At 51.4% G+C, this 14,697-nt stretch overlaps 1 protein-coding gene across 14 annotated transcripts in view; it reads right to left on the bottom strand.

Moving 5' to 3' along the window:
- TNS1 (tensin 1) overlaps positions 1-14,697 on the bottom strand; it is a 199,769-nt gene that overhangs the window by 9,701 nt on the left and 175,371 nt on the right. For 7 of the 14 annotated variants that reach the window (XM_077155081.1, XM_077155079.1, XM_077155086.1 and 4 more), the window contains 4 exons: positions 14,544-14,582; positions 7,285-7,483; positions 3,092-4,098; positions 703-789 (listed from right to left, as the gene is read on the bottom strand). In XM_077155081.1, the coding sequence (XP_077011196.1) occupies positions 703-789; positions 3,092-4,098; positions 7,285-7,483; positions 14,544-14,582 (1,332 nt within the window). The remainder of the gene's footprint in view (positions 1-702; positions 790-3,091; positions 4,099-7,284; positions 7,484-14,543; positions 14,583-14,697) is intronic. The other 7 variants (XM_077155084.1, XM_077155083.1, XM_077155089.1 and 4 more) reach the window with 2 other exon arrangements.

The raw sequence follows: 14,697 nt of genomic DNA on the forward strand, positions 1-14,697 counted from the left end.
GAGAGAGAGAGAGAGAGAGAAAAGGAGAAACAGATGGCACTGTCTTTACTTAAGTTGCATTAGGCCTATCAGATCTCATTCATTCTTAGGTGAAATAAGATTCTCTAAAGTTAGAATTTAAACACTACTGAGGATCCTCCTATTCAAGGCATCAACAAACTATTTTTTTGTGAAAGGTCAGGTTCTGCCCTAACTACTCAACTCTGCCACTGTGGTGTGAGGCAGCCACAGACAACAGTTAAACAAATAGGCATGGTTGTGATCCAATGAAACTTTATTTCAGAAAACAGGCAGTAGGCAGGATCTAATCCCCAAGACATAGTTGCTTATGCCTGTCCAACACCCACACAGACTTTCTTTGGGAATGTGAGATGACTCTCAGCTCCATTCCCACAACCCTACTTTGTGTGATCTGGAAACTTCATGAAAATGGGGAGTTAACTTTGCCCAAAAAAAAAAAAACCAAGGTTTTGTTGCTTTTAAAAACCCTTCAGAGAATCATCTACACTCGCTGCCCCTGCAATTCTATACTTCATCATGGGAAGGATGGTGCTTCTATCTAGCATTTATCCTGACCCCGTCTCTATGGCCATCACCTACTGCAGACTGCCTGTGTTCCCTGTTCACAGAAGACAAGGGGATGAGCAGCAGCCATATGTGCCCTCTGATGGCCAAAGGCCTTCAGTGTGGCCCAGCACTCACCCTGCTCTCTGGAGATTTCAGGCTTGTACCAGTACTTGGAGGTATCCTGGACAAACTTCACCTTAGCCCGCGTCTCGGGGCTGTTGTCTAAAGGAAAGGAGAGGAAAGGAAAATAGGTCTGAGATGCTGATGGAGGTCCCTCCCTCTGCCCCACCTCCCCCTTTCCCTAGAAGATCCCAGAAGATCCTAGAACACTTCCTGCAGCTCTTCCTACAGGCTTAGACGCCCCCACCTCCTAGCCCCACTTTCATAAGCTCAATTTCCCAACTTCACCATAACAACCCTGAGGAAGCATTGTCCATCCTCCCAAAGACGTGTTTCTGTCCATTTCTCCCCAAAGGCCTTCCTCATTGCCCACTTGAAAACCAACTTCTGTATCACAGACAAAAAAATCACTCCTGTCCCAGGACAACCAGTTGAAGTACTGGTCTAGAATTTATAGGCCATCTGCTGTGTGTCAGGTGCTCCATTCTCTGGCAGATGCCCCTCTCCCTAGACCTTGTGCAGACCATGGATGCCTTCATAGAATATTAGATTCTGGAAGGAAGCTTGGAGAGCATCTAACCCACCCACCTAATTTTACAAATGAGGGAAGTAAGGAGCAGAGAGGGGATGTGATTTGCCCAGGTCATGCAGATGGATAAAAGAAAGTCTGTGGAAGTCCTTCCCAGGTAAGAAGACTCCAGCAGCCAGTCCAGTGCTGGCTATACCATATCTTCCTGTCTAGATATCAGAATATGTGGTACTCCCTCTCCAACCTCTTCCTTCACCTTTTGGCACCAAAAAAAAAAAAAAAAAAAAAGGAGGGATGAGAGAAGAGGAAAAGGAGGAAGTAGAAAAACAGGAATATTCCAATTCTACATTTTCCCTCTCTTTTATTTGGAAGGAGACTAGAGCAAAGGGAGGCGGTGCTAAAGATGCTGTGAAATTATGGGAGCAGAAGTGGCAACATGGGTTATGAATCAAGAGTCAATCTCAACTTGGAGTTTACAGTCTGTTAGGCTTCTGGGATATGTGTCTCTAGAGGACAGTCAGTGGGCAGGTCAGCTCCCTTTCTGAGCAGCTGAACATGGAGAGTGGCCTCTGGGCTAGGCAGCTGGCCCATGCAACCACTGCACACTGTCTTTCTCTGCCCTGAACCCCCCAGGCTCCCGCTGCTGCTATGTTCTGTTTAATGAGCCGTCAGAGGCGGCTGCAATCCCACGTGCCTTCCTGTGTTGATTCCAATGGCTATTTTAAGCAGGGAATATGGTGGGAAACAGGAAGCATCCCAAGTACTAGAAGTTTTGCAACCTCTAAAGAGAGAGGCTGGGAACCTGATGTCCCTGGTGGGCGGCAGGAAGCAGTGGCGTGGAAGGTCATGGTAGGTGTCCCAGAGTGGCAGGCTTGGGGCAGGACCTAACAGTGACACACTGAGAATCTGACCAGCTGGGGTCCACCCCAGGCTGCATGAAAAATTCTAGATCTGCCTCAAACAGAATTGTCTCAGAGCCATTCTGCACACAGTCAGGTTCAAGTTCTGGCCAAGAAGGTGCAAATCAGCTGAGGCTTTGACCTCTGTGTTTAGATAAAGAGCTATCTAAGTGGTAACCAAGATGTCACATTCTGGTGATGAGTAAAGAATTCGCTGTGCAAACCTGCATGGGTTTTCAATGAAACCAGGTAGGTAGAAACTAGACTCCAACCCCTTGGCCTTGACCTATATTGCTTCTGGCTGCCAGATCTATTATTAGTGAGCATGAGCACAGAGGGGATCAAAAGGCAGGAACAAAGGACTGCAGGCTGGCAAATGGTAAAGAAGGCCAGGTTTGGAAGGCATATTTTCAAGGTTTTGCTAATTCACAGTAACCCTCAAGATATGGACACATTATAAAGACAACGCCATTAACACTTTCAACATTAGTTTCAGGTCTGGAGTGGCATCCTGGCTCTGGCATTTATTAACCATGTGACCCGGGACAAATGATTGAGCCTCTTTAAGCCTCAGTTTGCTCATGTGGGGGGGGGGGAGGGCAGGGCAATAATACCGCTTTACCAGGTAGCCATGAGGACTACACATGATAGCTCAGAGCCGGGTACACAGTATGTGCTCAACTTAGCCATGGGAGGGGCTATGATGGGGATGCCAGTTGCAACAACAATAGTAAGATTTTCATCATCATCATCATCATCATCATCTTCACCCTCATCACGGCTCCCACAGCTTCCCCCACACCACAGCACTTGGGGATACCTCCAACTCTCATTGCACAGATAAGGCACATTGAGGAGCAGTGGTTCACCCAAGGTTGTCTACCAAAGGGTTGCAAGAACAGAGACCATTCCAGGTATCTTAACTCCTAGACTTCACTCATCAGCAGAAGAGGTGGAAATGGAAGGAGAGACCCACCTGGCATGGAGTATTTGGAGAAGTCAGGCAGAGTGTGGGAGAAGGAGACAGTGCTGCCCCCGCTGGGACTGGACATGCCACTGGCGACAGGTGAGGACGACACCTTCCCGTTGATGGTGGCATAGTTGGGGAGGCTGCCTGCTCGGTCCCCCACTGACATCCTCCGCTTCTCTGGTAAGGCCGGTGTAGGGCTCCCTTGCCGGAAGGCTGCAGAATCCGGTGAGGGGGAGGTGGCGGGGCTGCTCAGGCCAGGGTAGTAGGCAGGCGAGACGGGGAAGGAGGGCGTGGAAGGAGCCTGGTAGCCGGAGGCACTGCTCTGCCGGGACAACGTGGGTCTTCGGTCCTCAGGGGTTGAGTAGCCACCATAGGCCACATGCCGGTCCAAGCTGGGGCTGCCGGGAACCACAGATCCAGACCCTCCCAGGTGGCGGCCCAGGCTGGGGCTTCCAGGACTGGCTATCGCATTGCCATGGAGACCAGAGGCCAGGTTGCCTTGATGGGCCCCTGCTGGATGCCGGCCCAGGCTGGGGCTCCCAGGAGTGGTTGCTGCACTGCTCTGGGGGCTGGCGACAATGTTACCATGGAAACCAGGTCCCACCTTCCCGTGGGGACCCATCACCTGGCGGTGGCTCAAACTGGGGCTGCCAGGGGCAGCCATGCCAGGGTTGACGGCGCGCCGACCGAAACCAGGACTAGGGGGAGTGTTGGTACCCACTGTCCTGTGGCGTGTCTGAGGGCTCCCAGGCACCGTGTGGACTCCAGCCACACTGAACTGAGACCGTGCCTGGCTTTCTGGAGAGGAGTTGAATTGCTGAAGTGAATACTCAGGGCTGCTGTAGCTGCTGCCAGTCATTGGGAGAGGAGAAGAGCTCTGGTAGCTTCTCTGGGCTGAAGGGCTGGGCTGCCCCAGGCTGCCGGAGCGGAAGCCAGAATCCAGTAAAGGCTGGGTGGGTGTGCGGGGTCCCTGGTCACTGCTCTCCGCTGATGGGAAGCTCCCCACAGAAGTGCTAGAGAGAGGGGACAGATTGAGACATCAACAGCTGGCACCTACTGCAGGGCAGAATTGCACTGAGCCCTTAGCCCTTTCCTCCAACACAAATAGTGGCAATAATAGCCCCACTCACAGCATGCCAGGATGTTAGGCATCCTTTATACCTCACCTTCTGGAACCCCCAGAGCAAGCCTACAAGGTGGGCATTAGCATCCTCATTTTACACAAGAAACTGAGGCTCAGAGAGGTTAGCAATAGGATCAGGACCACACAGCTCATAAAAGATAGAATCAGGGTTTCAACTCAGCTGTGTGTGATCACAAAGCTCATGTTCTTTCCACTACACCCTGATAACTCCAGAACCATAGTCAAAGCAAAGATGTCTAGCCTATAGAAACTAAAGGGGAATGTCCAGCTCTAGCCTCCAGCATCATGGAAACTGAGCACTTGGAGAGGGAGTCAAACCACCTGGTTCCTGTTCCTAATGGGAAGAGCACAGTCTTGACTCAGTTTCCCTCATTCTGTTCTTATCATACTTAAATATCATCTTAAAGCTCAAATAGGGCTTTCACTCCTGGATGACTCCAGAGGGAAAAATAAGGGGTCATGAGGGCAGTCTCAAATAAGGCTATTCCAGCCACTGGACCTGGCCACGAATGGAGCAAGCTGCCTCACATGGTCATGAGGCTCCCATCAATAGGAGCATTTAAGCCAGCACTGACCAACCTTTCAACCTGGAGGTTGTGGAGGGAATTTCCTCCTTAGGGAGGTTAGATGAGATGAGTTTGAAGGTTGTTTCCAATCTTAAGACAGATAAAATTCAGTTCAGAGGGGACTGTACCTGGGAGAATTGTCACAATCAAAGGTTCTCCAAAGAAAAGTACAAGTTCATGGGGAGCACTGTGGTATAATGCAAAGGCCTAGGAACTGGGAAACCTGGATTCTGCCTGCTTTAAAGTTTTCCTTTATGGAAAATGGGGGGGAGGGGGGCAGAATTAGACGATTCCAATTTCTTCCAAGCCCAACCTCCATCCATCTCTGATGTGGCAGGAGAGGCCACAGTTGGCATGGACCTTGTGTTAACCATCACTGCAGAGAGGCAGCAGACAGGCTCAGCACCAGGAACCCTTTGTAAGGAAGGGTCTTACATCAGACGAGCCCCAGCTGGAAGCTGCAGACATCAGGGTGGCCGTCATGCCTGGCTGGGTCAGATAAGTTTGGGTCCCCTGGGTGATGGGAGGTGGGGAGCAAGGGCCCTTGGGGTAGTTAAGAGCCAAGGTCAGGGAGAAGGTCAGGGTTTAAGCCAGCACAAAATCTACCTTGCATTCCAGAAGGGACCAGAGTGGAATGTGACTTCCTGGTACAGAATAAACTGGATTCTGAGGAAGGGGAGGTACAGCAGGCTAAGCAGGGCAGGGGTGGGGGACTCTGAAATGGGAGTTCTGGAAGTTTAAACCTGGAGAACCAACACTAGTTCCCTGAGTCCTGGAAAAGGCCAACATGACAGCAAGAGGGATTTGGGTGAGAAAAGTGAAGAATTTTCCAACACTAGGCGTTACTGGACATCACCAGTGGGTGGCTGAGGCAAGTCAGGAAAATCCCCATTCTTTAAAGCAGAGAGCACACCCTCTGCCCAGAATCAGACCTCCTCAGAAATGGAACCATCTGCCCTGTCAAGAGGTTGGGGAGCAGGTAAGGTGTACTAGGTGATGCAAACTTGGCTTGAAGTTTCATAATTCTTAGAATCCCAAGAAAATCCCAAGAATCTCTCATCCTGTACACTCAGATCCCTACCACCTTGGAAGAAAGCATATGTGTGTGTGTGCGTGTGTGTGTGTGTGTGTGTGTGTGTGTGTGTGTGTGTGTGTGGTGGGGAGGGGGTGCAATACACTGAGTCAATTTAGGGGACAGAGCCAACTCAGGTCCCTAGGCCTGGCCTGTAAGAATGTGAAGGAAGAGACGGCTGGAGAGTTTTCCAGGCCTTTGTGGGAACCCAGGCTAGAGAGGGAGTGGGCACAGGAAGGGGTGGCCAAGGACCAAGTCTTCCCTTCCAGGGGGCCATGTTTCAGCCAGGGCAGCCAGCCCGGCCCTCTTCCCATGCCTGCACTCTAAACCCTGCCTAAACTGATCGTGACTTTCCTCTCCTATGTCATCTCCCCCTTTCTCCGACATAAAGCCTTCACCCCCAAAATTTTAGAGTCCTTCCTCTTCTGAGTCCTTCCTTCATCAGCAGGAACTGTTCTCCTCCACCTGCCCAATTTGGCACTTTTTTCTCTGTCTGACCCACTCAGAATACACCCTGCCATCCACCAAGACATTGCACCTCACACAGGTCAGCTCACACCTCTCCCATGAGCTGCTGGTCCACAGCCCCATGTGTCCAACAAGTCTGTTCCCAGTTCCAGACATTTGTGATGGTCATGCTTTCCCTCTAGTGCACCCTCTCCTTCACTTGGCAACATCCTGCTCATCCTTCTAGACTCACTACAAACATGCCCCTAACTCCTCTGCATCCCCTGTCAGAAACGTGTCCTTGCCCTGAAGTCCAAACACTTCCCTTCTCCATCTGCCTTGGGCATGTCTGGCTGCCACCTTGAGGGGGAGAGATATGGCAATGCAAGTATGGGGGCTAGAGGTATGGGGGCTAGAAGTATGGGGGCTAGAGAGGTAGTCTCTAGAACCTGATACCTTGTGTCTGAAGGTACCTTCTGCTACTGTTTAGCTGTATGACCTTAAGCAAGCTACTTCACTTCTCTGTGCCTCAAGTTTTCATGTCTGAAAATGGGAAGAATAATAGTACTTACCTTGTAGGATTGCTGGGAGGATATTTAAAATAATCACATGAAACATTTAGCAAAGAGTCTGGCACATAGGAAACACTTGCTACAGATTAGCAATTCCAGTTGTGAGACTTTAAACTTGAGGGAAGCCTATGTCTCACTCACCCTGGTACCCCTAATCCTTCCAGCACAATCTGGGTGGATGAAGTTGAATCCAGCCTGGGAATTACATCCTACTCATCCCCATGCTCCTCCACGGGACCCAGTACTTAGGGGATGTTTCACCAACGTACATGGATGAACTGGTTGACAAGGGGCAGCCATCTGGATGAGATTTCTGCTCCTCCACACCCTGGGCAGATCCAAGCGGCCTCGCCCATCCTGGCATGAGCTTAGACTCCCATCTTCCTCGTGCTGCTTACCTGTCGGCGCTGAGGATGGGGCTGCTGGTGGAGAGGGGGCTGGGGGAGACAAAAGAACTGCCCAGCGTCCCGTTCCTCAGGGATGTCTCGTGGCCATAGGCTTGAGCATTCGGGGTGTTAAAGGTCTTGGGCTCAGGGTCCTGGGCTCGGGGCCCGGCCACAGCCGTCCGTGCCACAGACTCGACATAGCTCCGGGGCTCTGAAAGGGGCAAGGGGACAGAAACTCTGAGCACAGATTCACAGGTATGGATTTCAAGCTGCCAGGCAACACAGCCTCCACAGAGTCTGGGCCACAGGGGAAGAGACCACATGTACAGGGGTAGCCCCAAAAAGCCAAGCATGCCAAGGGCAATTGAACTGGGGGTCCTACCTGCCCATACACATTCCTCTTCCCAGGGTCTTAGAGAAGCTTGGAGAGCCTTCTCTCAGCCGCCTTTCACCTGGGCCTCCCCTCTGGGAAGCTTCCCGGAAATGGGGTTCTGGATCTGCCTCTGAACACAGCCATCAGAGACTCTTCCCTCCTAGCACTAGGACGTGTGCCTAGATGGATCCCCACTAGCTGCTTCTTTCTTTGATGGACACTGCTCCCTAGCCTCCCAGGCCCATCTAATTCCTCCAGGGACCCCTCAGGTCAGAAGCTTCACAGCAGATGGGAGCCCCAGCCTGCCCTCATCGAGTTCACACAGTCTCCACCCCAGCTGGAAACCAGAAGCAGCGCTGGCTGCAGCAGACTCGCCAGCCCTGCGCCTTTGATGCCAGGACACTCCCATTTACTTCTCTGCCTGACACACTTAACATTCCTCCTGAGGCTGACATCTGGGAAGCTTGTTCCCCTAGGCAACTAAACAGTCTATCACCCACTTGTTGCATTTCGGTACCACTTAGCAGTTTACAAACGACAATTACAAACATTCTCTCCATTTAGTGTTCAAATACCCTAAGCAGAAGGAAGGACATGTGTCAGAAAAGCCACTGACAGTTGAGGACACAGAGGCCTTGGGAGATGAAATGATGGTGGCACAGCCAGTCGCCAGGCCTCCTGATTTCCAGTCCGGCACTAGGACATCCCCATGGCCTCTGAGGCCAGGACACTAATGCAAGGGAAACAGGAAGAAGAAGAGGGCACTCCAAGCACACCATCAGGGATGGATGATGCTCCCATCACATGCAAACCGCATCATCACGTCTCTCCCTGGAGGGAGGGATGCCATCTGAGCACACTCTGCCCTGGGACCACCATCAGGATTCTGCCAAAACCAGTGAGAACCTGAAGAAGCTGCGCGGCACTGGAAGGGAGGCTGGCCCCTGGAGTCCCTTGCTGGCCAGGACAGTGGAGGCCCCTGAGACTATAAAGAGGACCCTATCTGCAGGTCCACTGGGGTGACAAGGACAGGGTCAAGGCAACTAAATTAAGCCCCCGCCCTTTGGCCCAAAGAAAATCTTAATTTGGGAGATGCTTAATTAATCACCAGGGCTTAAGGGGGTGTGACTTGCCCTCAGTCCTAGGTACACGGCCTCAAGCGTGTAGCTTCTGAGGTAGCCCCCAGGCTTGGAGAGGACAGCTGTTTAGAGTAGCGTCCTTTACAGAGGGCAGCCTGGCATGGGGGCTTTGTATACAATTCTAGCCAGAGGCTGTCATCTGTCTTTCCACACAGAGCTCCCTCCAACCGATGTGATGATGGATTGGAGAGTGAGGTATGGGTGGAGGTTGCAGGCAGAATGTCTGCAAAGGGGCAGGCATATGCAGGTCTATTCCAGGTACCAGGTGAAGAGCAATGCAAAGCCAGATGCCTCAGAGCCCAAAGCTGGAGTCTATGTGGGCAGAAGCCAGCAAGGCCTCTTCAAAAGTCTCCCTCAACCAGCCCACCCTACTCTCTACACAAAAGCCACAGGCCAAATTCCCTCCAAAGGCACTGGTTCTGTTGCAGCTAAATACAAGATTTTGCTGGGATTAGAAGATGCCACCAAGACCCTCTAACTCTATCTGTAAAGGACTAGATAGGAAATGCTTTCAGTTTGGTGGGCCAGACAGTCTCTATCCTTCAGTGCCCTCCTGGGTCCTTCATGCCTTTGGAAGGATGGCTCCTATTTCCACAAAGGAGCACCAGGGAATGCCTCAGCATCCCTGGTTGGTTTGCCTACACCTTTTCAATAGACTGTTGAATGCTCCTCGATGGCCCCATCCTGCCAGGACTCTGATCCATTCACTGGATAAACAACTCACATTACCCTATACCCTACCCTGTAAAGGTCAAGAAAGTAAAGGGAACACTTCCACCAGCAGTAAAACTGAGATAAGGTTGGCCACAACCACCTGTCCAAGAGTCAGGGCAGCCAAACCTGGGACCAGTGGGTGCTGACTCAACCCGGCCTGATGGCCATCAGACAAGGCTGAGTCCCCACCAGCTACCTCTAGCCTGAACATGGCGGCCTGAGCTCCAGGCTGGACTCTGAGCATAAGTCAGCATGGAGAGTCAATGGAACAGAATATCTGATGTCCCAGAAAACCTGAGAAGGCTATAGAATGGCCACATGCTTAAGGCATCAATCCCATCGGCTCCTGCCCCACTTTCCTTGGCACCTAAGCCACAGAAAGCCAGAAGAGCTCGTAAAGGGCTCAGAGCCTGAACGTGGGGAAACAAGACCACTTACCAGGGAGAAGCAGCAGCATCCTTTCTTACTACAGGTTGGGAAACAGCCCTGGTAAGTCTCAGTGGCTGGTCTAACCAAGGCCAGCACAACAAGACTCCAGGGCTTGTCTCCTGGGCCAGTGCTTGTAGGTTTCAGAGACCTAGTCCATGCCACCCTGCCCCTCACCTTGCTCTCCAACTCCTTATTCTCCCATCAGTTCCTCATCTTCTCTTTGGTGGTCTGCTAGACATCTGCTCCATGGACGCCCCCTCCCTGCCCCTTCCTGCAAACACAGCTCTTTGTGCACCCACAGCAGGAGGGCACCTTGGGCCATCATTTGGTTTCCAGAATTCATCTCCAGAACTACTTAAAGCCAACTCTGGGCCAATCATTCATTTTCCCAAGTTTTCAGACTCAGATTTCCAAATTGAGAATGCTTCCTTTTCCTGTCTGTTTCTTGACTTTTTCTCTCCTACTCACCCAAGGACCACATGCTAGTCTGGGGGGCTGTTATCTCCATACTCAGGACAATATACTCAGGAGCCTGGGGGCTCCCCTTCTATCACTTTCTAGAAGGGTGACCAGGGGCAGACTGCTGAACTTTCTGTGACTTAGTTCCTTCATCAATAACATGGGAATGAGAATAGCCATTTGCCCAGCTGGATCAGGTGATGAGAGATGAAGAAGTTTTCTCAAATTATTTCTTGCTGATTGCAGTGCCAGTGTTTGGAACTGCCTGTACCCCTAGGTGCTCCTGGCTCCCTCTACCCTTTTCCTTGTATTCTCCTGCTCTTCAATCCTGGAGCAGCTGCAACAGGAGGATGAGGTTGGGCGAAAGGGGCGAGGCCAGGGAGGTGCTTCATGTAGAACATTCCATGAGCCGGAGCCCAGCCCAAGTGACTGCTGGCAGCTGAGAGCAGCTGGAAGCACAGGGGCAACTTGACCCCAACAGACCACAGACCTTAGATCAGGGCCCTGCCAACTCTGCACCCACACCCTGAGCCTGTGCTCCACCTGTCTCCCAGAAAAGGCTCTCTGCCTAGAGAAAAGGGGCCCACCTGCCCATGTCGAATAAATATATGTGGGTGGGGGAGAAGGGAAGAAGTAAAGAAATTCCAGAGTCCCAGATCCAAGGGGTCCCATAACATCCTGTTTCTTCCCTCAGTGACCACTTCCACCTTATGTAGAAAGATCTGCAGTGTCTCCCCTTCACCAGGCTGTCTCATTCATCCTTAGATCCTCAGTGCCTGCCACGGGGCCTGGCACATGGTAGCTGCTCACTCAATCCACATTGTATGGCCCTGCCCTAAAACACACATTATCAAGGATCCCAGAGTCAGGAGAATCCCCGCCGGGCCATTTTGAGACCTTTGCCAAATCTGTCCATATCTAATCACCTGGGCACACAGATCCTAACCGGAATGTTCCCTGTTCCTGTTCTAATTCCTCGGGGTAAGAATTTTCAGCCATTGCTTTCATCATCACACCTTCTGACTGCAGGTTCTCTTCATCTCCTTCCTCCAAGAAAGGAGCCACCTGGCCCGAGCCTAGAAAGTCACTGTTTAGAGATGTGAATGCCACTATGTATCCAGTTCAACTGTGAGGAGAGAGGCAGCCTCCACAGCCTGAGTGGGTGGAGGTTCTCACAGTACCCCTGATGACCATGTAGGCCTGGGCACACCATGCAACCTCCCTAAACTTCATCTCCTCATCAGTAAAATGGGATTCCTACCACCTTCTTCTCAGGACTTCTGCGACATGTAACAGGGACTGACCCACATTGTCTGGCCCCTGCCCATTTAACATCACTCCATGCCACTCTCCTACTTGCTCCAGCCTCCATCTCCCCCTTGCTCCATGCTCCAGCCCCACCGACTTGTAGTTCCTGGGAAAAAAACATGCTGTTCCTTCACACCACAGGGCCTTTGCACATGCCCTTTTCTTTTGCATAGAATGCTCTCCTTTCATCCCAGGTTCACCAAGTTAATGTCCACTCACCCTCACATCTTACTTCTTCAACCTGGACAGTTTCTTTGCCATAAACTCTCACAAAATTATATTCCTTCTCTTCAGAACACTTACCTCAATGCCTAATTAAGAGTGACCATTTAATTATGGCTCCTACTCCTGTGTGTACACTCCACGGGACCAGGAACCATATCTCATCTAGCTTATCGCTATGTCCCCAGAGACTGGCACAGGGATTGGCACATAGCAGGCAACAAAATATTCATGAATGAATCAATAAGTAAATATAAAACATTTAGCACAGTGCCTTGAACAGAGTAGATATTCCCCCAAAGTCTTCATTTCCCTCAGCTAAATAATCTGTCCTCTGATCATTTTTCTTCGTAAGCATATTTTTCTGAATTTTCCACCAAAGCAGGACATTCATGAAGCACTCCAGAGGCTCAGCAAAGAATGTGCTTAAGCCTGACCCAGAGGTGGTGCATGAGTCAGGAAATGCAGAACTAGCTGCCCACAGCCTTGCTCCCTGCCCCTCACCAACCCCTCCTCCCCAGGCCACAGGCAGCAATTCCGACTCCCACATTGGAATCCCAGGGCACTACTCCTGGAGGCAGTAATGAGGCTCTAAAACAGCAACTTGATCAGGAGACAAGAGATCAGAAATTGAAGTCTCACCCCTGCTGCCTCCTAACGGTGACCCTGGGCAGATCTCCCTGCCACATGGACCCTGGCTCCACATCTGTAGAAATGATGGGTGTGGCTGCATGGATTCCTAAGAACCTTCCCCTTCCAAGCCCCCTGCTCTGGGACAGATCGGGGGACAGAACACCTGAGGCTTTGTGGGTTAAGAGTTATTCCTGAAGTCCGTGTGGCAGGTCTCAGTTCAATTCTGTCTCTCAAGAGTCACTCCAAAGTGGGACGCACACAGCCAGGGCCTTTGGGCCTATGAGATAATCTACCCCCGGCCTTCCTGCTGGAAACTGCAGGAGCTTCTGCCAGGCCTGCTTAAGTTGACTGGCCACGGGGAGAGCTGAATGTCTGATGCATGCTCTTGGCCACACAGTGGTGGCGGCAAGGTTCCAGCTTATTCTAGATTTCTGTCCAGCTGCAAGGTCTAGTCAGGAACTGCAGCCAGCCTCCAGCCAGAAGGGAGCCCTTTCCCCAAGTATGAAGTCAGGGAGGCACAAGGAGGGGCCGTAGCCAGCAGATGGGAACCTGCCATGGTTCCCTTATTCTGGAATCTGTTGTCAAGGACTGCCCTGTTCTGCAACCCCCAGGAAGCCTGATACTATTGCCCAAACCTCGACTGGCCAGAAGCAGGCAAAGCCCTCTGGTAGGCTCTCACCATCTCACCTGGGCAATAGCAGACTCACAGGGGCACAGGCCATGCCCTCTTTGGAGGTAAAAAATCAAGGTGGCGAATGCAAAGCAAAGTGGGAAGTGGGCCTAAGAAAGTTAGACGTAGTCCTTTAAGAAACCAGTCCACACAGAACTGCAGACTCAAAGATGGCAAGTAGGAAGTCAGAAGACTTATCTCATCATTTGGAAAGGACTTCAGTGCCCCACTCCACATCCGTCTTCTTCAGGTGGAGGTGGGGAACCTGATGCCCAGGTGTCTCAAGTGACTTTCCCGAACCACGCCCAGACCCCCCAGATGAGTACCCCCTTAGTTTCTCTTGCTCTAAGTCCTCATTGGAGCTCTGTTCCTAGTGAATCTAAGGCCTTCAACTAGATTATGTCCCCTTTCAGCTTCCCAGGTGCACAATGCAGGGGCTAAGCTGGGACCCACAGACATGTTCTCTCCTTGAAACTCTGCAAAGTGATGTGCAAAGATGTTCTGATGCATTTTTGTAGGGGGTAGTTTCATAGCTTTCCTGAGATTCTCAAAGGTATCTGAGATCCCTGGAAAAGCAGACTTCCTACTTCTGTGGTGATACGAAACCTGGCAGGGGTCAAATAGCGGTTCTAAAATGGTGGTTCTCAACCAGGGGCAATTTTTCCTCCAGGGGATGTTTGGTGATGCCTAGAGATATTTTTGACTGTCATGAGTTGGGGGGTAGAGGACACGGATGCTACTAAACATCCCACAGTGCACAGGACAGCCCCCTATGACAAACAATTACCCACTCCAAAATGCCAGGCTGAGAAACCCTGGTCAAGAATATGCATGTGGGGCAGGCCACAGTGGCTCAGCAGGCAAGAATGCTTGCTTGCCATGCCAAAGGACCCAGGTTCAATTCCCGGTGCCTGCCCATGTAAAAAAAAAAAAAAGAATATGCATGTGGAGTAAGTACCACCTCAGTGTGGGGCTCCCTTGTCCCCTCACCCTCAGAAGGGTCTCACTGCAAACCAGGTAGGCTGGCAGAAGTGCTGCTGGGAGACAAAGCAGCAGGGAAGGGCTTTTGGTCAACAAGGTGACACAGCACAAGTGCCTGGGCACTTGCTGTGCCAGAATTCGTGCCCCAGTGGCTGTGAGTGCTTCAGTGGGATCTGGATTGTGTCCAGGGCGATAGCTCATCGCCAGAGGTAGGGAAAGGGAGGCCTCGCGCCCAGTCACTTGAGACACAGTCAAAAAGGAGAGCCGCCCTACAGCCAGCCAGATCAAGCTCCACATGCAAAGCTGCTCCCCAAACCTGGAGAGCAGGAAGCTGCCCACTTACCTTCGGAAGGTTCAGTAACCACCCTCCCCTCATCTTCTTCTGAGGGAAGATGGGAAGAGAGGTGGAAGGAAGGAGAAACAGGAAAGAGAAGTAGGTGAAAGATGGCAAGAAGAGCAAAAAGGAGAGAGAGAGAGAGATTAGTTAACAGGGATTG

This window comes from Tamandua tetradactyla, chromosome 3, assembly GCF_023851605.1.
Source record: "Tamandua tetradactyla isolate mTamTet1 chromosome 3, mTamTet1.pri, whole genome shotgun sequence".
NCBI lineage: Eukaryota > Metazoa > Chordata > Mammalia > Pilosa > Myrmecophagidae > Tamandua > Tamandua tetradactyla.